This window comes from Rana temporaria, chromosome 9 (assembly GCF_905171775.1).
Source record: "Rana temporaria chromosome 9, aRanTem1.1, whole genome shotgun sequence".
NCBI lineage: Eukaryota > Metazoa > Chordata > Amphibia > Anura > Ranidae > Rana > Rana temporaria.
In genome coordinates, this window is record NC_053497.1 from 65,721,337 (window position 1) to 65,745,559 (window position 24,223).

At 40.3% G+C, this 24,223-nt stretch overlaps 1 protein-coding gene across 2 annotated transcripts in view; it reads left to right on the plus strand.

Annotated features, from left to right (window-relative positions):
• DOCK11 (dedicator of cytokinesis 11) overlaps nucleotides 1-24,223 on the plus strand; it is a 333,222-nt gene that overhangs the window by 190,186 nt on the left and 118,813 nt on the right. For both annotated transcript variants that reach the window (XM_040323688.1, XM_040323689.1), the window contains 7 exons: nucleotides 1,369-1,484; nucleotides 6,449-6,586; nucleotides 7,529-7,711; nucleotides 15,703-15,816; nucleotides 19,497-19,712; nucleotides 21,507-21,564; nucleotides 23,989-24,095. In XM_040323688.1, coding sequence (XP_040179622.1) covers nucleotides 1,369-1,484; nucleotides 6,449-6,586; nucleotides 7,529-7,711; nucleotides 15,703-15,816; nucleotides 19,497-19,712; nucleotides 21,507-21,564; nucleotides 23,989-24,095 — 932 coding nt within the window. The remainder of the gene's footprint in view (nucleotides 1-1,368; nucleotides 1,485-6,448; nucleotides 6,587-7,528; nucleotides 7,712-15,702; nucleotides 15,817-19,496; nucleotides 19,713-21,506; nucleotides 21,565-23,988; nucleotides 24,096-24,223) is intronic.

Consider the following 24,223-nt stretch of genomic DNA (forward strand, 5'->3'; position numbering starts at 1 on the left):
AACAACGAGGCTCTATTCACATCTGTGCATTTCCTTGCATTTCAGAAATGCGCTGCACCAAAAATCGCAGTAAAAAACGCACTAAACTCCACTCTAAAAGAGAAGTTTGGAAGCTTCTTTGGGGGTGATTACTGTTTGTAGGGCAGCCCATTCAGGTGGATGAGCTGCTCTATGTCTGATGAGTTAAAATTCTCAAACGCCTCCCCCCTCACAAAAATACCCCCCAAAAAAGAATGCGAGTTCCCACTATGCAGAGTTGTGAATGGGGCTTGACAGCTGAGTGTTTATGTCCACTACCTCCTATGTACTTGTATAAAGATGACCATACACTATACAATCTGATTGTGTATTTAGTGAGAAGGGTGATCACTGATTGATGGCATTTCATTTAAAAAACGTGCACCTGGGAGTGGGTGGGTGGATGATGTAGGGTGTGTGCTGGGGTCAGCTGGTCAACTCCTTCCTGTGTCATGACCTAAAGTCTGATGAGGAAAAAGACGTTACTAATGGAAGCATCTGGAAACGTGGATTAGGACAAGAAAAGTAAGTGACTGTAGATTTAATGGAAAGCTTTGATATTTTTGCAAAAAAAGTACATGAATGCTTTATTGGTGCATAGGGGAGCTGGAATTTAGAATGTGTACAAAGGTGAACTTACCCTTTAGACCACTCTATAGCCACCTTATCTAGCAAGAAAGAATTTTATGCAGCCATTATAGGTTGGGGATAATTGGTTGCAGGAACAGGTGCCCCCCCCCCCCCCCCACCCATGGAGCGCATGCCTACCATGTCAAATGCAAAATTCCACTTTTATAATTAGATGCCAGTGTGTTTTTTCAACCTTTTACAAATGTATTCATTAAAGTGGTTGTAAACATCATACAAATATGAACAAAGCATATCCCTCTACAGTGTGTACTTGTCTCAATTAAGAGCACAAAGTGACATTTCTGTCTGCTATCAGCATGAATCACTTCTGACATGTTTTCCTCACCCCAAGAGAAAAGTGGTGACAGGGAAGGAGCTCGAGCTGATTGATAGCCTCAGCTCTGTTCATGTGTGCTGTGTGAAGGAAGGTGTCCCTCCCCCCAATCAGCTTGTAGAGCTCTCCTCACTGAGCTATGCAGAGTGTAACTTCAGCTATCTTCCCACCTTTTTTCTGACAGCTCAGACAAGCTTTATATATTCTAGAGTTTGAATAGATGTAGATAGATAAACAGGTACAACTTATGTAGGAAGATTTGTTTCATCTCTGTATATTACCTGAGGCCAGTCACTTCACTGGGTACATGTAAGGGTTTACAACCACTTTAAGTAAATGCAGACAGTAGAGTTTTTACTGATTTCTTTATTTTTAATATTTCACAGGTACAGGTGTCACAGAAGCAGACATTTTACATCAGGCATTGCTGGAGGGTAATTGCAGCACAGAAGTGTCTTTAACTGTCCTGGATACCATCTCCTTCTTCACTCAGACTTTCAGGGTAAACATAACTACATAAAGCTATTAGCATGCCTCGAAACCACATAAATGTTGGCAGGACATCTTAGCCTAATTCCTTAAGGCACAGTGCCTTGAGCATTAGTTACTCGAAGTTTGGAAAGAGGGACAAGGTTCAGTTATTGCAAAGAAATTGTTGGTTGTGGGGCAGGGATCTGTCAACATACTTCTTTTTTTATGCAGTTTTAGGCTTCATTTCCACTGGCGTTTTTACAGACACTTTTTTTTAGCCTTTTTTACAGCTTAAAAACGCCTGTCCATGTTTATTTTGTAAAAAAAAAGTATTTTTTTTTTGGTGGAGCTCAAAAACGCAGCGGTAGTGTTTTTGAGCGTTTTTGTGCGTTTTTGAGCGTTTTTTAATGTCTGGCGTTTTTACAGCTCTATTGCTGGAGCCACAGAACGCCCTGGTCCCGCGTTTTTTTTACAGCTCAAAAGCGCCTATGCCATTTGCAGCTCAAAAGCTGTAAAAAACGCTCAGAAAAGTGGCTGTAAAAACACCAGTGGAAATGAAGCCTAAAAGTAAAACTCTGAGCAAACTGCTAAATAATACACAGTTCAAACACACACAAGTTTGCTGTTTTATTTTCCAAAGGTTTAGTAAATCTGTAAGCTATTCTTTTGAGTTGCACACAATTTGACCCACTGAACATGCATCCAGGCAACACACTTATTTCCTGGTTCTACAACACAGTTTTTTTGTCACCTCTTAATCAAGTGAAACCCACCCACCTGGCTGGAGAGAAGGTGCTGCTAGCCCAAAATATAATTAATTTGAAAAATTGCTCCCAAGGGCCTATAGGCAGCTAGAAAACATTTGGACTGAATAGAATATATCAAAAAAAGTTATTTATTGCGTACAGATATATGGAAAAAAAAAAAACCTCATGAATTAAAAACTACACAAGCTCTGGTATGCATGGTATCCAAACATGAGATGTCAATGTTACAAATGCAAATAGCAAAAAAGAGTCTCTTGACGCTCAATTGTGTCACCTCTTAGCCTCCACCTTGCTCACTGGACAATAAATCATTGTTTCTGTTCACTTACCAGGAAGGTGATCCAGGCAGCAGTTGAGTGATCTTTCTTGGTGTGTGGTCTGGCCGAGCTTTGCAAGTCACAAGGAAGGCTGGAAAAAAATTGTATATTCTTTGAAAAGTTTATCACCTTAGTGTTTCAAACAGGGCTTTGCAAGTGATCCAACATAGTCGGACTCTTGTATATTTGCCGTAGTGTCCTTTATCACATGCCGTACATGTTGGAGTAGGCAGATAAAGAATGTGAAAGGGGCATCCAGGCTTACAACAATCATTATAACTAATATTAGGTGCAATACAGAGATTACATTTTTTGATTTTCGTTACTGTTTTTATGATTTTTTTTACAATTTTGGTGAGATTGGTCCTGCCAACAGGCTACTTTTCTATATAAGTTATTTACTCCACTTTGCTTTTTTTTTTTTTTTTTACAAATACAAAAAAAAAAAAAAAAGCTCCTATCTCTTCCTAAAGCATATCTACAGTATATACAGGTGCATCTCATAAAATTTAAATATCATCAAAAAGTTAATTTTATTTCAGTAATTCAAAAGGGAAACTCATATTTTTGAAGCAAAAGGACAGTCACGCAACACAGCTCATTCTTTCCGTAGTCACTCCTGAATTTTTACACACTGACAATAATTGTCAATAAACAGTTAAGAAAATAGAAGCCAATAAGGAAGGGAGGAGAATAAAAAACTTGGAGGAAGAGATTATGGGCATTTGAGAGAGAAGGGAATGGGAATTAGAAGTATACTTTTTCTCCTCTTCTTTGGTGTTTATTTTCTTCCTTTCCTGTTCCTATTTCTGTTAGTATATTATTGGTAAGATAGGAAGGGCTGTACTCGGCCTTACTTTCCTTATTGGTTGTACTTGGGTGATATGGGGATAATATAAATTGAATGTCGTAAACATGGGTAATTGTTTTTCACAGAAGTTATCAAAAATTCACATGGGGTAAGGTAAAAGCACAAACGTTCGATTTGATTTGTTGGCACAGGTAAATTTAGAGAACGGAAGATGGGAGTACCCGATTTAAAAAAAAAAAAACAGAAAGGGAAAAAGGGCTGAATAAAGGAAGAGGAAGAAAAGGGACACAAGGGGAAGACTGGGAAAAACAGGAGAAGAAAAGGGACAAGAGGGGAAGACTGGGAAAAACAGGAAAGGGAAAGAAGTTAGTTGTTTAGGAATTCATTTCCATTTGAAGAAATACCCCGTATATCGGCTTCTCCTTGTGTGTCGTGTCTTTATGTGTATATGTACAGGTGCATTTTATAAAATTAGAATATCATTAAAAAGTTAATTTATTTCAGTAATTCAATTAAAAAGGTGAAACTCGTATATTTTATATTGATGTGTTACACACAGAGTGATATATTTCAAACATTTCTCTCTTTTAATTTTGATGATTATGGCTTACAGCTAGTCAAAACCCAAAATACTGTATCTCAGAAAATTAGAATATTGCATAAGACCAATAAAAAAAAAGGATTTTTAATACAGAAATGTTGGCTTACTGAAAAATAGGTTTATGTACAGTATAGTATGCACTCAATCCTTGGTCGGGGGTCCTTTTGCATGAATTGCTGCATCAATGTGGCGTAGGATGGAGGTGATCAGCCTGTGTCACTGCTGAGGTGTTATGGAATCCCAGGTTGCTTTGATAGTGGCCTTCATCTTGTCTGCATTGTTGGGTCTGGTGTCCCTCATCTTCTACTTGACAATACCCCACAGATTCTTTATGGGGTTTAGGTCAGGCGATGTGCTTTAGAATTTCCTGGTAAAACACAGTGGACCAACACCAGCAGATGACATGGCTCCCCAAATCATCACTGACTGTGAAAACTTCACACTGGACCTCATGCAACTTGGATTCTGCGCATCTCAACTCTTTCTCCAGACTCTAGTACCTTGATTTTCAAATGAAATGTAAAATTTTCCACAATCCGTGATGATTTTGGGAGCCTAGTCATCTGCTGGTGTTGTTCCACTGGGTTTTATCAAGTCCAAAGCCAGCACAACTCTCTACCAGGAAATTCTAGAGCGCTTCATGCTTCCCTCTACTGACCAGCTTCATGGAGATGCTGATTTAGTTTTCCAGCATGACTTGGCACCTGCCCACACTGCCAAAAGTACAAATACCTAGTTTAATGATCATGGTATCACTGTGCTTGATTGGCCAGCAAATTCTCCTGACCTAAACCTGATTGAGAATCTGTGGGGTATTGTCAAGAGAAAGATGATAGACACCAGACCCCAATAATGCAGAAAAGCTGAAGACCACTATCAAAGCAACCTGGGCTTCTGTAACACAGGCTAATCGCCTCCATAGATGTAGTAATTCAGGCAAAAGGATCCCCGACCAAGTATTGAGTGCATACTATACTGTACATGGACCTACTTTTAGTAAGCCAACATTTCTGTATTAAAAATCCTTTTTTTTTATTGGTCTTATGTAATATTCACATTTTCTGAGATACTGAATTCTGGGTTGTTCACTAGTTGTAAGCCATAATCATCAAAATTAAAAGAGAGAAGTGCTTGGTATATATTACTCTGTGTGTAACGCATCTATATAAAATGGTTTCACTTTTTTTTAATTGAATTACTGAATTTTTGATAACTTCTGTGAAAAACAATTACCCATGTTTACTATATTCTATTTATATTATCCCTATATCACCCCAGTGCAACCAATAAGGAAAGTTAGACCGAGTACAGCCCAGTATTACCTTCCTACCTTACTAATAATATACTAACAGAGAGAGAGAAAGAGAAGAAAAAAAGTAGGAACAGGAAAGTACGAAAAAACAAAGAGGTGAAAAAGTATACTTCTAATTCCCATTACCTTCTCTCTCAAGTGCTCATAATCTCTTCCTCAAAGTTTTTTATTCTCCTCCCTTCCTTAATGGCTTCTATTTTCTTAACTCCCTGTCATATACTCTATATATACCGTGGACATTTTAAATTCTGACCATCTCTTTCAAAATTTTATAGTGTTTATCTTGTCCTCTATTTGGAATTTAGTATGTTTATTGACAATGATTGTCAGTGTGTTAAAATTCAGAAGTGACTACAGAAAGAATGATCTGTGCTGCATGACTGTCTTTTTGCTCCAAAGATATACTGTATTTTTCTGAAGCGCATTTATCAGTATTGCATTTTCTAGAATTAACAGGCTTTTCAAAGCTGCAGCAAAGAAAATTGCTGCCTATAGCAAACGGTTCAGATTTTTACTTTATTTAATATTCCTGCAGTTTTTAGAAATCATTGCCATTATCCCTGCCAGCAGTGAGGCTAGCTGCACACATGAGTCGTTTTCTTAGCACTTTCAAACACAGTTACAAAGGTTTCAATTGCATAAACCAGGGTTTCATGGAATCCTAGGGTTCCTCCAGTGGTTGCTAGGGGTTGCTTGAGCAATGACCAAGTTCTGCTTCTCAGATAAGTTCCCACTGACATGATTAATCTTTCAGCTATTTGTAAGGTGGTAATTCTTCACAATGACCACAAGTGTTAGGAGCATTCTTCTTACTGACCATCACACTAATGTATCATGAGTTGTAGATATAGTAATTTTTAGCATTGGTTCCCCAAAACCGGAAAGGTGTTTCAAGGGTCCCTGGCATAAACTATTGAATGAATTGGGGCAACCTACCAAAAAAGTTAGGAGCATGAAATTGTCCAAAATGTCTTATTATGCCTGACGCCCTAAGGCCGCGTACACACGGTCGATCCAAACCGATGAGAATGGTCTGAAGGGCCGTTTCCATCGGTTCACCGCTGAAGTGGCCTGACGGTCTGATGTGCGTACACACCATCGTTCCAAAAACCGATCGGGTCAGAACGCGGTGACCTAAAACACTCGACGTGCTGATCTTTAAATCTATTTCTTTCCTTTTTTTGTAGACTCAGCTCCTGAACTCAGATTGTCATAACTCACTGATGAAGAAAGTGTTTGATATTTATTTGGCTTTTCTGAAAAATGGACAATCAGAGATATGTTTGAAGCATGTCTTTGCATCGCTTAGATCCTTCATCAGCAAGGTAGGTATGCTCACCATCACAAAGTCACACGTGATATGAGAACAATGACTGGTAAACATTATACAGTATATCAAGGGAACAAGTCAATTTAATTCCTACAGCCCCAGCATTTTGATTAAGCCTTTTTAGTACACCTCGCTAAAACCTGTCTGGTCATTGTCATTGGCTCCCAAGCCCTACCCTGCAGAAGCCTTTTTTCCCATACACTGCACTGATTGAGGCCAACTGTATATAATACATGGTATGCAGTTTGGAAAAAGTGGCTCTGTTATGTTAAAGGGGTTGTAAAGGTACACCTTTTTTTCCTAAATAGCTTCCTTTACCTTAGTGCAGTCCTCCTTCACTTACCTCATCCTTCGATTTTGCTTTTAAATGTCCTTATTTCTTCTGAGAAATCCTCACTTCCTGTTCTTCTGTCTGTAACTCCACACAGTAATGCAAGGCTTTCTCCCTGGTGTGGAGTGTCGTGCTCGCCCCCTCCCTTGGACTACAGCAGAGTCAGGACGCCCACTAACACACAGATCCTTTCTCTATCTGCAACATAGAGAGCGTCCTGTCTCCCCTGTAGTCCAAAAAATTGTACCTTTACAACCCCTTTGAGCTGTATCTGTTCTATACACCAGCGGTTTCAGATGTGAAGTTAGCCAAGGGGCATAAAGAAATTATTTGCATGGCTCCACCCACAAAACTGAAAGGAGATATAATCTCCCTATTTTTGGCATATGAGATGTGAATATGTTCTATTCTACAAAGGCTCTACTGTGCTACACGCTAATCCAGTGGAGGGATTTGGCCCACTGCACTAAAACCTCTAAGCCTATATGCAGAAATGTCAGGAGTCCAATCACATTTTTTCCATAACTACACAATGTTAAAAAATACCCAGTTGTAACATGTTATTATAAGTATCCTTGTTTAACAAATTCAACCTTCTTTTGATAGTTTCCATCAGCGTTCTTTAAAGGAAGAGTGGATATGTGTGCAGCATTTTGCTATGAAGTTCTCAAATGCTGCACTTCAAAACTCAACTCCACCAGAAACGAGGCATCGGCTCTCCTCTACCTTCTTATGAGGAGTAACTTTGAGTTTACCAAGAGACGGACATTCCTGAGGACACATTTACAAGTGAGTCATTAGAGAGAGATTTTGTTGATTCCATTAAGTCCATCCTCTTTCAGCCACATGACTAGAGCCAAGGCCTGATAAGGTTAATAGGAAATTACTGTAGTATTTTTAATTAACTACATGTTATTCCAAGCAGCGGGAGGGGACGTCCACCGAGAGGCCCGTGCGACCAGCCGGCACATCCGACGGCTGGCTGGAGACACGAACAAAGCCGCTTCAATTGTGTCTCAGAAACAATGTCATGACATCACGTCCGGTTTACAGAAGACTTAAAGCAGAGTTCCACTCAAAATTGGAACTTCCGCTCATCGGATTCCCCCCCCCCCTCTGGTGCCACAGTTGGCACCTTTTGGGGGAAGGGGGGACCTTATCGGCCGATGCACCCGACTGTGGGTGCCGACATCGCTGGACTCCAGGACAGGTAAGTGCTGCTTTAAATGCGCCAAATTTAAAAAAAATACAGCATTCAAAACAGCCAAACTTGGCATTGTGAATGCTTTTAAGTGAAAAGGAGGCATTTGGGGGCTTATAGACCCCAGATCCCTCCATAAAGAGTACCTGTCACTGCCTATTACTGTCACAAGGCATGTTTATTTTCCTTGTGACAGCAATAAAAATGATCAGAATTTTTCTAAAGGGACAGTGTAAATAAATAAATAAAACAAATAAGAAAAAAATAAATAAATTTAAAGCGCCCCATCCCACCGTGCTCGCACACAGAAGAGAACGCATATGCAAACAGTAAACAGTGTTCAAACCACACATGTGAGGTATCGCCACAATATTTAGGGTGAGGGTAATGGCACAAGACCTCCTCTGTAACATTAAACTGGTAGCCTGTAGACATTTTTAAAGCATCGCCTATGGAGATTTTTAAGTACCGTAGTTTGTCGCTATTCCACGAGTGTGCGCAGTTTTAAAGCATGACATGTTAGGTATCTATTTACTCAGCTTAACATCATCTTTCACATAATAAAAATCAAAAATTGGGCTAACTTTACTGTTTTTTCGTTTTTCATCTCTGAAAGTGTATTTCTTCCAAAAAAAAATTGCATTTGAAAGACCACTGCGCAAATACAGTGACATAAAATATTGCAACGATCGCCATTTTATTCTCTAGGGTCTCTGCTAAAAAATATATGTGTGTTATATATATATATATATATATATATATATATATATATGTGTGTGTGTATGTTTGGGGTTCTAAGTAATTTTCTAGCAAAAGTACAGATTTTAACTTGTAAGCAACAATTGTCAGAAAAAGGCTTAGGCATGAAGGGGTTAATAATCAAAGCAAACTCACCCATCCATCCATGTCCCCATGCTTTATTTATTTATTTTTTGCTGAGAAATCAATTTGGAAAACACTCCCTAGCACTTTTGGCTGTGGCCATCTTGTGTAAGGGCAGATGATGAATGTAGCATTTACTTCCTGAAATCCACCCCTTAGCTCAGGCATGCAGGCCGAAGGGTGTGCTTGGCTGGAAAAAAAAACTCTTTCCTGCTTGAAGACTCCTGCCACATCATTTTCCTAGGCATGGAAATAAAGTAACTGAAGAATAATAAAAAAAAAAGTAATTATAATATACTTTCCTACCTATTTACTAATGCTAGCAGCATATAGATTAAACATAGTCAATGTTGATTGAGTGAAGTTCCACTTTTGGCAGTTGGGAAACCGAGACACAAAAATTACAAAAATGTTCCTTCCTTAAACCATTTTTATTTGCTGTTGTATTTACTGTATGTATTTCAGCTACAGCTCTTGCTAACACACAAACAATGGGCCATTTTTTTTTTTAATTACTTTTGATGGTCACACTGCAGAACAAAATGATAAGATCTCCAAATAGACTAATTGAAGGAAAAGGCAGTAAAAGCAGATTCTGACATGTTTACACTGATAATTTTTTATTCCTTAATATTATTACTATTTATTTAGCTTCTTGGCACCAAAATATTCCACATTACCTTGCAAGTAAATAATAAAAAAGCATTTGTCATTAAAGCATACCACTGTGTTTAAGAAAAGGAGACCGAAGACAGGAAGGATCTGTCTGCCTATAGTTTATAGAAAATCTGACAATCGGAGACATGAAAAAACAGATGCTTATCGAAGACCAGCCTTCCTAATTAAAAAGTATAATAGTTTGATATTAATGCTGCATGAATCAACAAGACAGCTAGTGCAAAGGCAAAAAAAAGTGCAGCTGGGGGTAGATGCTGTTAGGGATAAATTGGCAGAAGGCAGTATATTGATTAAAAACATCCCCAACCAAAATGTTTTATTTTATTTTGGATAGATCAAGGAAGGGTTTGAACCTCTGTCTGGTATTCCTTGACGTCTGTGTCCTTATTAGGGATATTTTACCTCTGTTTCCATCAGGGAAGAAGTAATAGAACATCCCTCAAATGACAGCACAGTAAAAAAAAATGTTTGGTGGGGTTTTGGGGGGGAATGGGGGGTTGGTTGTTTTGCTGCCTGTGTTTTTATGTCCCAGTGACATCCATTCCCTCAGTGTAAGGGAAAGTGTTCCCAATGTGGTCAGAGACAGAAGAGAACTTGAGAGAGATCCAACATTTTGGTTGGAGTTTGGCATTAAGGTTAAGCTCTAGTTATAGAAAAAGTAAGTGGTCATGATAAGATGCTGTAGAACTGATGAGGACTTGATTAGAACTGGGAGGTCAATTACTGTCCTTGAGATAGCTCATGAATTGTGCACAAGGCACAGGACAACTCTGAATTTATATCAAAATAAACAGGTATTTTTTCAAGGTATCAAGCAAAAATAACAAAATGCCTTGACTAGTATATTTAACAGACCCAAAGAGCAAATAAAATAAGTTAAAGCGGTGGTTCACCCTCCATAACAACTTTTTAGCATAAAATGAGGCATAGTAGAGCGAGCTACAGTATGCCTATCTTTATTTTTTTAGCCCCGTACTCACTGTGCAATCGTAGAGACAAGATTCCGACTCCCTGCGGGGAATGGGCGTTCCTATGGAGAGGGAAGGTGATTGACGGCCGGCTCTGGCACGTCACGCTCCCCGAAGACAGCCGGAACAGGTCTCGGCTCTTCACGGCGCTATACGGCGCCTGCGCACAGACTATGCGCAGGCACCGTGAAGCGCCAAGTCCTATTTCGGCTATTTCCGGAGAAGCGTGACGTGCCAGAGCCGGCCGTCAATCACCTTCCCTCTCCATAGGAACGCCCATTCCCCGCGGGGAGTCGGAATCTTGTCTCTACGATTGCACAGTGAGTACGGGGCTAAAAAAATAAAGACAGGCATACTGTAGCTTGCGCTACTATGCCTCATTTTATGCTAGAGGAAAAAAAATGTTTTTTTATTAATAGGGTGAACCCCCGCTTTAATGATTAGCATGTACATACACTTTAGGGTACCTTCAGGAGGAAATAACTTAGTAAGTGGAAAAAAATATTGTCAACAGTTATGGAGGGAAATAATGTGAGTATAAAATAATGTCTGAGTGGTGTCCGCAACTAATAAAGTACAAGCTTGAGAAGGATGTTTGTGGTTTAAGGCCTGATTCACACCTATGCAGGTTGCAGTTTGCATATTCCAGTTTGATTTTGCATTTTTCAATATACATTTCTGATCCAATGAAGTCTATGGAACCAACAACCAGAAAAAAGTCCCTGACCCTTTCCATAAAAAGCACAGATGTGAACTACATCCATAGGAAACCATGTTAAATGGACTGTGGTATGTTTATGCAAAACTGAAAACGCACTAAAAAATGCATAGGTGTGAAACAGGCCTGAGTGGTATGAACAAGAAGTATACACCCAATGAATTGAGCTTCTGGCTTGGAAGGTATGTTGGTGCTAGTAACTCAAATAGCAATACCAAGTGTAATGCCGCGCACACACGACCAGTTTTCATGACGAGGAAATGCAATTTTTTTTAAAAACGATCGTGTGTAGACTCGAGAGCATTTTTTTCAACGTGAAAAATGGGCATTAAAAATGTATAACATGTACTAATTTTTCTCGTCGTTTTTCACGTTGTGAAAAACGGTCGTGTGTAGGCTTTAACGACGGAAAAAAAAACGCGCATGCTCAGAAGCAAGTTATGAGACGGGAGCACTCATTCTGGTAAAACTAGCATTTGTAATGGAGATAGCACATTCGTCACGCTGTAACAGACTGAAAAGCACAAAGACCGAAAAGCGTGGCATAAGGGTTTTAATGGAAGGAAGACACTCTATAAATTAAGTCCGGGATTCCCGACGGCAAAAGGTCTGTTGGAAATCTTGAGGGGAAAACCAAGAACCTGCTCTCTACTTTTTCCCCCGTACACATGTTCAGTTTTCCCGACGGGAAAACTCAGATGAGAGCTTTTCCTTGGGAATCCCGACAGTGTGTATGCTCCATCGGTCTTTTTCCCCACAGGAAAACAGGCAAAAACTTCAGTTTTACGCCAGGAAAACATCTGCCGGGAATCCCGACAGGAAAAAAGAGAGCTGGTTCTCTTTTTTTTTTGCCGGCTGGATCCGGCAGTTTTCCCATCGGAAAAACTGCAAGGGAGCATACACATGGCCGGGATTCCCGGCCAAAAAGCTCTCCTCGCAGTTTTCCCATCGGAAAACCCGGGCGTGTGTATGGGGCATTTAGATTAAAGTATAGCTAAAGGATAATGTTTCGTCCGGAGATAGATTAGAACACCTGTCAGTTTTCATTGCTGCGTTCTCACATTAGGGGGTGATTCACTCTCACTATTTATCCTGTTTGCCATTAGCATTGAAAGTGAAAGTAAAAGAAAATCACACATTTTTGTTTGTTCCCAGAAAAGTAATAGAGGAAAAATCTTCCAATGGGGACAGTAGTTCTGGTGGCCTGGGGGTCTCAAAAAAAATCCCTTAATTTTCAGGTATTTGCTCTCACTTTCTGTTTTGGCTATGGGACAGGATGTGAAAGTAAATCTCCAAAATGAGACCTTGGTGGCAAAATATAAACCAACAGGGATTATAACCCTCCATTACTCTATCCAAAATAAAAATAAAATAAAAAAAAAGGTTTTGCCTATAGTTCTACTTTAAGGGGACTGCAGCAAGCAAAGCAAATAAAATACCAGAGTGGAGTTGTTGTTCATACTGACCAGATAGGTTTCATCTTCTACTCTTTGGAGAAATTAAACATGCAGTATGATTGGTCATTTTGGACTGAAACTCCACTTCTGGTTTTGTTTGCATTTTTCCTCTCTATCATGTCACATATAAGAACTGAGTAGACATTAGGCTGGATTCACATCTATGCATTTTTAGTGCTTTTTGCATTTTGCTGATACGCACTACAGAACGTGTTCCATAGGAAACCATGTTAAATGGTCCAGAGTGCAAATCTGCAAAATGCAAAAACACACAAAAAATGCATAGGTGTGAATCCAGCCTTATGCCCTGTACACACGATCGGAATTTCTGATGGGATAAAATCCGATGGAATTTTCCGTCGGAATTCCATTCAAGCTGTCTTGCATACACACTGTCAGACCAAATTCTGACTGTCTAAAAGGCGGTGACGTAAAACACCACGACAACCTGAGAAAGAAGAAGTTCAGTGTTTCCGAGCATGCGTTGACTTGATTCTGAGCATGTGTTTTTTTTTTCTCCGTCAGAGTTCCACACAGACAATCAGAATTTCTGATAGGATTTTTTTCCATCGGAAAAAATAAAACATGTTCTATTTTTAAACTCCGACAGAAAAAAATCCGATGGGGCCCACACAAAAAATTCAGTCAGACTTTTTTCATCAGAAATTCCAATCGTGTGTACAAGGCATTGGGGATCAGATAGCAGATAGGGAGGCAGTTCCTACAATGTGCAGTAGAAATGGCTTTGAAGGAGATATACAGATGTGTTTCTTCAGCATAATGATGATGGTATAACTGATGATTTGTTGTTGACCCGAGTCAACAGACTTGGCAGATATTATCTGTAATTACAGATGTTGATATTAGAAGGAAGAAAAATAGAAGCGATTAATGTGAAAAATCTAAAATGTTATCTTACCCCAAACATTTGCTGTGTGGTGACTGTTCTGTGAATTACAGTATTTCTCGTTATTATGACCACAGGGAACACACAAAGCACAATATACTAATGCTCCCACCAAGAAGATTCTTGTGATAAGAATTTTTTCGGTTCACTTGAAATCTGTTTTTACACTGTCTCATTGTAAAATTGAACTAAGGCTGGATTCACACCTATGCATTTTTATTTCTTATTGCAATCTGGAGATTTGCACTACAGTCTATTTAACATAATTTAACATAATGACCGCTTCACCTAAACCCCATCTAGCAGCTTTAGTAGCGGCTCAGATAAAAAAAGAATGAGGGGAAAATGTAAACTGAGAATAGCCTAGCTGCAACAGGCAGCGTTTGAAAACTGCAGAGAACTGAAATTTCATCATAGGGGAAGAGTTCTGATGCACTAGAAATTGACCTCCAACCAAGGCCTAAAAGAAAGATATTTCTTTAAAACTAAGAGGGGACAAAGGACGGAGTCGCCACAAGCGTTTGGACTGAGCCAATGGCCTTTACCTGCTTGATCTGTTTTCGATCTTCTAATAAAAATAAGGACTCTATCATCTAGAACAGAAACATCCGATAATTGTAAAGGGGGAGGGTGAACTAGAATTACATCGGGCACACAGGTCAGTTAGGGGTCAGACATTAATGGAGAGTGGAATGGGGATAGATGGGGGGAGGGTTATGGCAGGTGACAAGAAAGTTCCCATGTTGCAAACAGCCATTGGAAATTATAGTGCCATTTGTACTACTATAAATTATATGAAAAACACCAGAGAAAAATGTAACAATACATTTAAGTGTTTGTTCACCAATGCCAGAAGTCTGCCAAGCAAAACAGGTGAGTTGGAAGCTCTGGTGCATGAGGAGATTCTTTCCTAAATGTACAGAATATAACTGAGTACTGACATTTATAGGTAAAGTTGATCCAGGGTAAATTCGATTGCCTCTCGGGGGATCAGGAAGGAATTTGTTCCCCTGCTGTAGCAAATTGGATCATGCTCTGCTGGGTTTTTTTTTGCCTTCCTCTGGATTAACTGTGGGTATGGAGTTGGGTGTATGGGATTGTATTGTGTTTTTTATTTTGTTTGTTTATTTTTATTTGTTTTGTGGTTGAACTGGATGAACTTGTGTCTTTTTTCAACCTGACTAACTATGTAACTATGTAAACCACCCAGACTTTGTTTGTTTGTTCGGTATCATTTCAGATATACGAAGAGCTGCAAAAAACATTAAAACAAAGGCTGTGTGGAATAATAACGCCTCATATTCTGAAATGCAAACAGTAGAAGGAACCAAACAAAGTTTACATAATATGTCTAATGTAATTGGTCTACGCATATCGGGTGCAAACTTACTCTTTTTTAAACCTTTGAGAGTCTGCCTGCCTAACATAAAATAAGCTATTGCATGCTGCTAATTTATGAAGCTTTAGAAAAAATGAAACCCCAACTAATCTATTATTATTTCTTATTAATGTGATTGAAAGAAAATGTTAAATACTTCCAAAGAAAGGCTAAAATTGAATGTTCAGTAAGAGAGAAACCTTGCTAAAGAAGCTGAGGATAAAGGTGTTGGACCAGCCAAGCATGTCTCCAGACCTAAAACCTAATGAGCATCTGTGGGGGAGCGCAAGGTCTCTAACATCCACCAGCTTTACACTACTTTATTTTGTAGAAAAGTGTCATTTCTTTAGTGTTGTCACATGAAAAGATATAATAAAACATTAACAAAAATGTGAAGGGTGTACTCACTTTTGTGAGATACTGTGTGTGTGTGTATATATATATATATATATATATAAGCTTGCTCCCATCAAAATAAATGTATTGTATGCACCGTTATTCTTTAAGACAGACCTTACCTTTGAAGTGTTACAATGTACCATTATGAGCCCTGACAATAGTCTTATCCTTACGTTCATCTTTCATTTGCAGATAATAATTGCTGTAAGCCAGCTAATTGCTGATGTCGCACTTACCGGTGGCTCCAGGTTCCAGGAATCACTTTCCATTATTAATAATTTTGCCAACAGCGACAGAGCAATGAAGGTATTGTTATTACAGTTTTATACTCTTATGCAATATGTTTAGTTTGGAGTTACAAGTAATATAGTGTTTTTATGATTGCCTTGAGTATTTGCAGAAGGAGTTGAGTTCACATGGCTGACCAGGATATACTGTATAGGTAATATACAAATGACTGCAAAATTCTAAAGAAACCAGTAATAAGGAAACCCACTGAGGTGTATGCTGTAACTCCTCAGTGATAGTAGGTATGCAGAAAATATAGAGGGACTCTAATATGACAAAGGATGGTACCTTCCAGGTTTCAGTGAAGTCACGTACTAACATGTCACCATTGTATACAACAGTGCAATATGGGGACATTAAAACCACTTGCATACTGGGCACATATACCCACTTCCTGCCCAAGGGGAAATTTCAGCTACCGGCAATTTTCGCTTTAACTGACAATTGCGCGACGTGGCTCCCAAACAAAATTGACGTCCTTTTTTTCCCACAAATAGAGCTTTCTTTTGGTGGTATTTGATCACCTCTGCGTTTTTTTTTTTTTTTTTCTCGCTATAAACAAAAAAAGAGCGTAAATTAAAAAAAAAAGACAATGGGCCAGATTTATGTACATTTGCGGCGGCGTAACGTATAGCATTTACGTTACACCGCCGCAAGTTTTACGGGCAAGTGCTTGATTCACAAAGCACTTGCCTGTAAAGTTGCGGCGGCGTAGCGTAAATCCTTCACTTGCGATGAAAACCTACGCCGGCGCAAGGCGGGCCAATTCAAATAGGCGTGTGCCATTTAAATTGGGCGCACTCCCGCGCCGGACCTACCGCGCATGCTCCGTTTCCGAACTCCCGCCGTGCTTTGCGCGAAGTGACGTCATTTTTTTGAACGGCGACGCTCGTAGCGTAATTCCGTATTCCCGGACGGCTTATGCAAACGACGTTATTTTTTAAATTTCGACGCGGGAACGACGGCCATACTTTACACAGCAATACGATTGCTGTGTAAAGTTAAGGCACCAAAAAAACGACTAACTTTGCGACGGGAAACTAGACTAGCGGCGACGTAGTGAACGCGAAAAACCATCGGGGATCGCCGTAACTCCTAATTTGCATACCCGACGCTGGTTTACGACGCAAACTCCCCCCAGCGGCAGCCGCAGTATTGCATCTTAAGATCCGACAGTGTAAAACAATTACACCTGTCGGATCTTATGGCTATCTATGCGTAACTGATTCTATGAATCAGTCGCATAGATAGAAACAGAGATACGACGGCGTATCAGGAGATACGCCGTCGTATCTCATTTGTGAATCTGGCCCCCAACAACTGCAGATAAAGAAACATGGGGCTCCTTCTATGTCATGTATGATTTGAAAATTTGAGAATGATCATATGTCTGATTTGCCAAAATCATATGTCTGATTTGCGGCCAGAAGGATTTACTCCAACTTAGGATACCAAGCGAATGAAGTCCAGTAGGAAAAGAAGGGTTATCTAATAAGGAAGTGAAGGGACTTGGACTGGAGGATAAGTTTAGATACTGATGCCAACATTCTAAGCCATGGCCATGAGGAGCGTGGTCCGATGTCTTTCAAAGGGAATCCAGAGGGCAGATTTAGGAGGTAGTGGAGATGAGTCCAATTGTAATTTGACCCATTGTTTATCATAAAGTTGGTTCCCGTGTGAATATAACTACCTCATGATAATGCTCTAAATTCGGTAAAGCTACGCCTCTGTGTGCTTTTGATCGACAGAGCGTTTTCCATGCTTGGAAGCATTAAACTTCATTTTTTCCAGCACAACGTTGTGTTTTACGTAACCGATGGTGTGTAGGCACATCAGACCATCAGTCAGCTTCATCGGTTAACCGATGACAACGGTCCTTCGGACCGTTCTCATCGGATGGACTGATCGTGTGTACGTGGCCTCAAAGTTAGAGTGCGTGTTATATGCCTGTGCGTGTTATACGCCAATAAATACAGTAATTTAACCGGTAGAGTTTGAAATATATATAAATATTTTGGTAATATAACCTATTTAATAGCATTAATACTCCCAAACCAGGATAGAGGGAATTCTGATTGAGTTTTGCGGAAGGAATTTTAAGTCGTAAATGAAAGAACGGCTACATCTTGCCAATGAAAGGGAAAAGCTGTTATAAAAAAAGTCCCCCTCTTTAGGTAAAGATATATAAATTAATCTGATTTGGTTAGATTAAAATTAAAACTGCTTAAAGTGGAGTTTCCATCCCAAAATCTTTTTTTCATTATTGTGCTCATTAGACCTAAAAAAGAAAAGAAAAATGTTTTTTTACTCATCTGGAAATGCCTGTTGCTATGCAGTCCCACGAAATCTGCCTTTGGAATCACCTAGGATCCTGACATCATCTCCTTCTAATGCTCCTGGGAAATGTGTGTCATCATTTCCCAGGATGCAGTGCGCTACCCAATTATCACTCCCCATCCAAGACTTCCGGGTAAGTGCTTGTGGGCTTCACAATGTCCACAAGCAAAATGACAACAGTGTGGACATAGTTTTATAAACAATACATTTAAAAAATGCTAATTGTGATTGGAACCCCGCTTTAAACGTCCAAAAATATCAAATTCTTTTAGTTGCCCCATTTTTTGGTCTAATGTGCACATCTCTATACAAAATGTAGTATTTTACCACCAAAAGTGTTATGCTGAACTAAACTTTTTTTCCAACCTCTAGTCTATAGTACTGTGTTTGGTATTTCGAAAAGCAAATATAAAGGAGAAATTGAGGTTAAAAAAACAGTTGTGTGGTTTAGCTAAACATCTTCTGCAGATTAGAGGTTTGTGGTCCATGTGACAGGGGCCATGGCATGGACGTGTCGTTTGCCTACATACTGTATGCTAAAATATGTCCCTTTTTATAATTCCGGAAAGTTGGAAAGTATGCATTACAAATAACATATTAAAAAAAATTCTCTTACAAAGTAGTGTATTTTACATTGACCTACTCCCTGAAGAGCATCTTTGGCCCAGTATCCTCCAGATCCCATTGGGATGCTGAGAACCCATAAAATGCCCCCTTCCCCCTTTGTAATTTATTTTTAAATATACACACCTTTCATCTTTCTACCACTTACTTGGTTTTACTTTTCTTGTCATAATTACAAACATTCTATCTTTGACATTTTCCTTAAAGTGGAGGTTCACCTTCAAAAAAAAACAGGCTTCCGAACGGCGCATACTGCGCGTCACAGGTTGCCGAAAAAACCCGAACGTCGGTGCGGCTCTATACGGCGCCTGCGCACCGATGTTCGGGTTCTGACGGCAACCTGTGACGCGCAGTATGCGCCGTTCGGAAGCCTGTCAATCACAGGCAGTGCTTGGGAACGCCCACTCCCGCGGGATTGCCGTGAGGTGAAAATCGCGATAACGAGGTATGTGCTGAGAAAAAAAAAAAAAAACACCGGCATTCTGTCGGTAGGATGGCTCGACTTCATGTGATGTCAGAAATTTTTTTAAAGGGTGAACCTCCACTTTAAATAACATGCAGCTTTATTTAAATTGATATGTCCTTTTTTCCTTTTACCTGTGCTAGAATTTCTGTTTAAGTTTTTTCCCATTTTTTGTTGGAATACATTATATTGTGATTTCTAGGTGCAAGAACACCTTTTAGCAAAGGGAAAGGGTTTTGTTCAAAGCTTTTAATGAAGATTTGTCTTCTGACAGGCCACTGCTTTTCCTTCAGAAGTCAAGGATTTGACAAAAAGAATTCGTACTGTTATAATGGCAACAGCACAAATGAAGGAGCACGAGAAGGACCCGGAAATGCTGATTGATCTTCAGTATAGTTTGGCCAAGTCCTATGCAAGTACACCAGAGCTCAGAAAGACCTGGCTAGAAAGCATGGCCAAAATCCATGTAAAGAATGGAGACTACTCAGAGGTAAATATGTAATTGAGCACTCATAATGAAGAAGTTGACCGTGTAACAATGAACTGTTTTTTTTTTTTAATAAACGAAATTCTTCCGAACACAGCAGTATGATGGAGCCCAATGTATAGGGAAAGTCTATTGGATTTTCATAGCTAAACAAATTCTTAATAATTAAATATGTATACAACTTAATTGCTATACTCTGTCAGAGGTTGACATTAGAGTAGAACATCTCCCTGTGAGGTCTGTCTCTTGCTGCCCTTTCCTAGTTCCTGAGTGCACATTATCACATAGCAAAGCCTCATAATTATATATATTACTCTTAATTGATTTATTATTTTATTTGATAATGTTATGGACAATAAATAGCTAAGAAACCATGTATGTAGTATTGTTCCAGCCTCGTATTTGTCTCATTATATAAGTATCCTGTCAATTACCTTGCGACTGAATCTGACGTGCAGAGGGAGGCCTCTTGTACAGCCCGTAGCAGGTGTGTCACCAGAGTTTGCCAGATAGCTGGAACAGTAGATGATAGTGGGAACTGCAGACCCTGGGTTGGTAGACAGCAGGCAGTGGTAGACAGCAGCTGGTAGCAGGTGCAGGAAGACTGGTGACCCACATTAGAAGATTCTCCAGCGGGAGCTTTGCAGGTTCAGGCAGTGCAGATGAACAACTGGATGTGAGGTCAAACAAGTCAGGTCGGCAGCAGACGGTGTCAGGGAATTTCTGTGAGACGTTTTGCACACAGACGTGCACAAGCACATAGCCTTTGCCATAGAACGGCGAACAGGTGCGCACATGCCCGCCAGAGCCCGCAATCGCGGGTGCGCACGTGCGCGAGCGCGTGTGCACATGCACACCTAATTCTCCTTGGCGCCAGACGGCCTATTTAAAGGGAGTCTGGGCTCTTGTGCTTTGCTGACTGAATCCTGCTCTGATCCTGTGTGTCCTCCCAGTATTTAGACCCGGCTTACTCTTGACCTTGGCTCTGTGTTCTGTTCCTGTACTCTTGCCCATCTCTGACCCAGCTCCGTTCCTGCCTCTGGCTCTGTCTGTGATTTGATACCTTACTGCCCGCCTGCTGACAAACCTGGCTATGCCTGAGACCTTGCTCCTGTCTATGCTCCTGGTTGCTGTTAACTCTCGGTTACCTGCCTGGCTGTTTCCTGTTCCTGCTCAGCTCATCACAGTCTACTCCAGGCCGCTGAACCTTGTCAAGCTGTTCTCCCAGGTTCTCCTGCTCCAGGCACTAGTGTCCCTCTTGTCCTTCGAATTCCTCTGTCTCACCTTCAGCGGAGCCAGGACAGAAGATATAAGAGAGGCCGACCTCATCAAATCAGTCTCCCATCCGAACCCTGACAGACGGTCAGATGCAGGCATAGAGGGCAGGCAAGGAATCGTCAGGGTACAGGCTGAGGTTGGCAACATGAGATCAGGCATATAAGCAGAAGGCCAAGCAAAGTCCAGAGACAGGCCAAGGTCAGGGTAGGTAGAGTCCAAGCAAAGTCAGGAGCAAGCTGAGTCAAACACAGAAGTCAGCAGAATCCGATACAGGAACTCGGGTATGGCTGCAGATCAGACAACAATGGACTAGTGCATGTGCTGCACATATATCGGCCACTTGGCGCCAGTGTCAGTGTCTAAGACACATATGCATTCCCCTGAGCACAGTAAGACGGACACCAGCAGGTCCGCGCCTGTGCATTTACATGCACCATGGAACTTCAGCTGCGCTATCCAGCATGTTCCTGACATAAACCTGCTGAATTAATATTAAAGATTTTACTGTTTCTTTTGCAGACTGCAATGTGCTCCATCCATGTAGCTGCTTTGGTTGCTGAATTCCTATACCGAAAAAGTAAGTAAAAATATTTGTATATATGATGGTATGTTGTTAGCATATTTGTGGTATGTGAATACATCTATATTTTGATAGCTAGATAAATACAAACCCGCATAGATCAATGTTCTGTGGATGGTCCAACCCAGTCAAGATGATTTCATTTTTAAGTTTTATGACATGGTAATCGATCTACTGATGCTGCTAAGGCCATAGAAAGTGGCTAGTTATGCCAATATACAGAAAGTACAGCAGATTTAAATGGCGATCGGGAGTAGGCCACTCAGACTCAGGGAAACAAAAAGCAACCTTATACAGTGACTAATTTACAATAATTCAGAGGACACTGTGCAACACTATAAAATAAGCCTGGACAATTTGTAGGATGTATTGACTGGATAGCATGTCCTACATATACCTGAGCTATACTTTACTCAACTCTAATCATGGGTACCTGTTTACTAGCAATATATACAGTAAATATACCATATATCTATATCTACTTAAACTACCGTATATACTTGAGTATAAGCCGAGTTTTGCAGCCCTTTTTTTTAGGCTGAAAATGCCCCCCTCGGCTTATACTTAAGTGCCCCCACTTACTGCTCCGGGGCCGCTCCGGTATGTGCGGGTGTTTTTTTGTCTCTCCGGGGCCGCTTTGTGCTTTTACTGCGACTGGGGTGAGCTGCGGCTACAACAAAATGGCGGTGACTCATAAACAACGCAGGTCGCTGTTAGACCTCTAGAGGTGGATCGTCATGCTTTACAGAATATGAGGCATAGCCGCCTCTAGAGGTCTAACAGCAGCCTGCATGGTTTACGAGTCGCCGCCATTTTGTTGTAGCCACAGCTATATGGAGCTATTACATGTGTCATTTTGAGGAATGGTCACTGTTTTCCTAATTAAGTGGAACAGGGTTTTCTGTCGCAGTGGACATAAAAACACTTGATTTTGTTACTCCTCTGGATTATTTTGTCTCCCTTTCCAAAAACTGAGGTTAGGTCTCTGTCTCGCTTTTTGCTGCTATTACAAAACATGGCTGTATGGTCCTCCCAATACTTTTCTCACCAATCAGATAGTTAGGGTCTTGTGATTTCTAAGGCCTTGTACACACGATAGGTTAACCAGAGGACAACGGTCTGAAGGACCGTTTTCATTAGTCCAAACCGATCGTGTGTAGGCCCCATAGGTTATTTAACCGTAGGTTAAAAAATAGACAACTTGCTTTAAAATGTAACCTATGGATTGGTAACCATCGGTTAAAAATCCATGCATGCTCAGAATCAAGTCGACGCATGCTTGGAGGCATTGAACTTCGTTTTTTTCAGCACGTCGTTGTGTTTTACGTCACCGCGTTTTGACACAATCTTTTTTTAACTGATGGTGTGTACGCACGACGGACCATCAGTCAGCTTCATAGGTTAACCTAGGACAACGGTCCTTCAGACCGTTGTCCTCTGATTAACCTATTGTGTGTACGAGTCCTAACAGTCTTATGTGTATGCTATGTGTTCTGTAATGCGTGCAGAATTTGTTTGCACTATATACCAAGAAGTTTCCAAACTGATTGATAGAAGCTTCTTATCGTATTTGTATTAGCATTTGCCTAGACTGATGTAACTGTCAGTGTGAAAGGCATGGTATTGTGTTCAGGAAATCAAAGTATGTTTTTTTACTATGTAAATAATAAATGTGTCTACCTTTTTTTGAATGATTTTTAAATACTTGATCTGCCATATATATTTTTTTTAAATTACACTTCTTACACATCAACTGCAGTGCTCTGTGCTGAAATAACTGAGCAACCACCACTGTTTATCAAAAGTCTCCTTAGTCCCCTTTCACACTTAGGCCTCGTACACACGATGGGTTAATCAGAGGACAACGGTCTGAAGGACCGTTGTCCTAGGTTAACCTATGAAGCTGACTGATGGTCTGTCGTGCATACACACCATCAGTTAAAAAACGATCGTGTCAGAATGCGTTGACGTAAAACACAACGACGTGCTGAAAAAAACGAAGTTCAATGCTTCCACGCATGCGTCGACTTGATTCTGAGCATGCATGGATTTTTAACCGATGGTTGTGCGTACTAACGATCGGTTTTGACCTATCGGTTAGCAATCCATCGGTTAACCACTTGCCGACCAGCCGCCATTGTTTTACGGCGGCAGGTCGGCTCCGCTGCGCAAGAGGACGTAATATAATGTCGGCTCTCGCGCAGGCCACTAGGGCCTCAGCTTATACTCGGGTCGGCTTATACTCGAGTATATGCGGTAAGCCAATAATTAGGGGTTTATAAAACATGTGTTCTCTTTTTTATTTCCACTGGCTATATACCCATGTATTCTGTTATTTAATCCAGGCTTCTGAGCTCATAGATTCTTAGGACACTATAGAGATGCCAGTGGAACAATCTTGATCTCATTATCTGTTTTCAGAACTCTTCCACACTGGTTGTTCTGTGTTTAAGAAGATCACTCCCAACATAGATGAGGAAGCGGCAATGAAAGAAGATGCAGGCATGCTGGATGTCTACTACAGTGAGGTAAAGTTATCAGACTGCCTCTTCATATTAAGTATTGTTCTTGTTCTTGATGAATCTTTGTAGCTTTGAAATGTTTGCTGTTTTTTGGGTTTTTAAGATACACGTTCTTTACCTAAAGCTTATTCTGC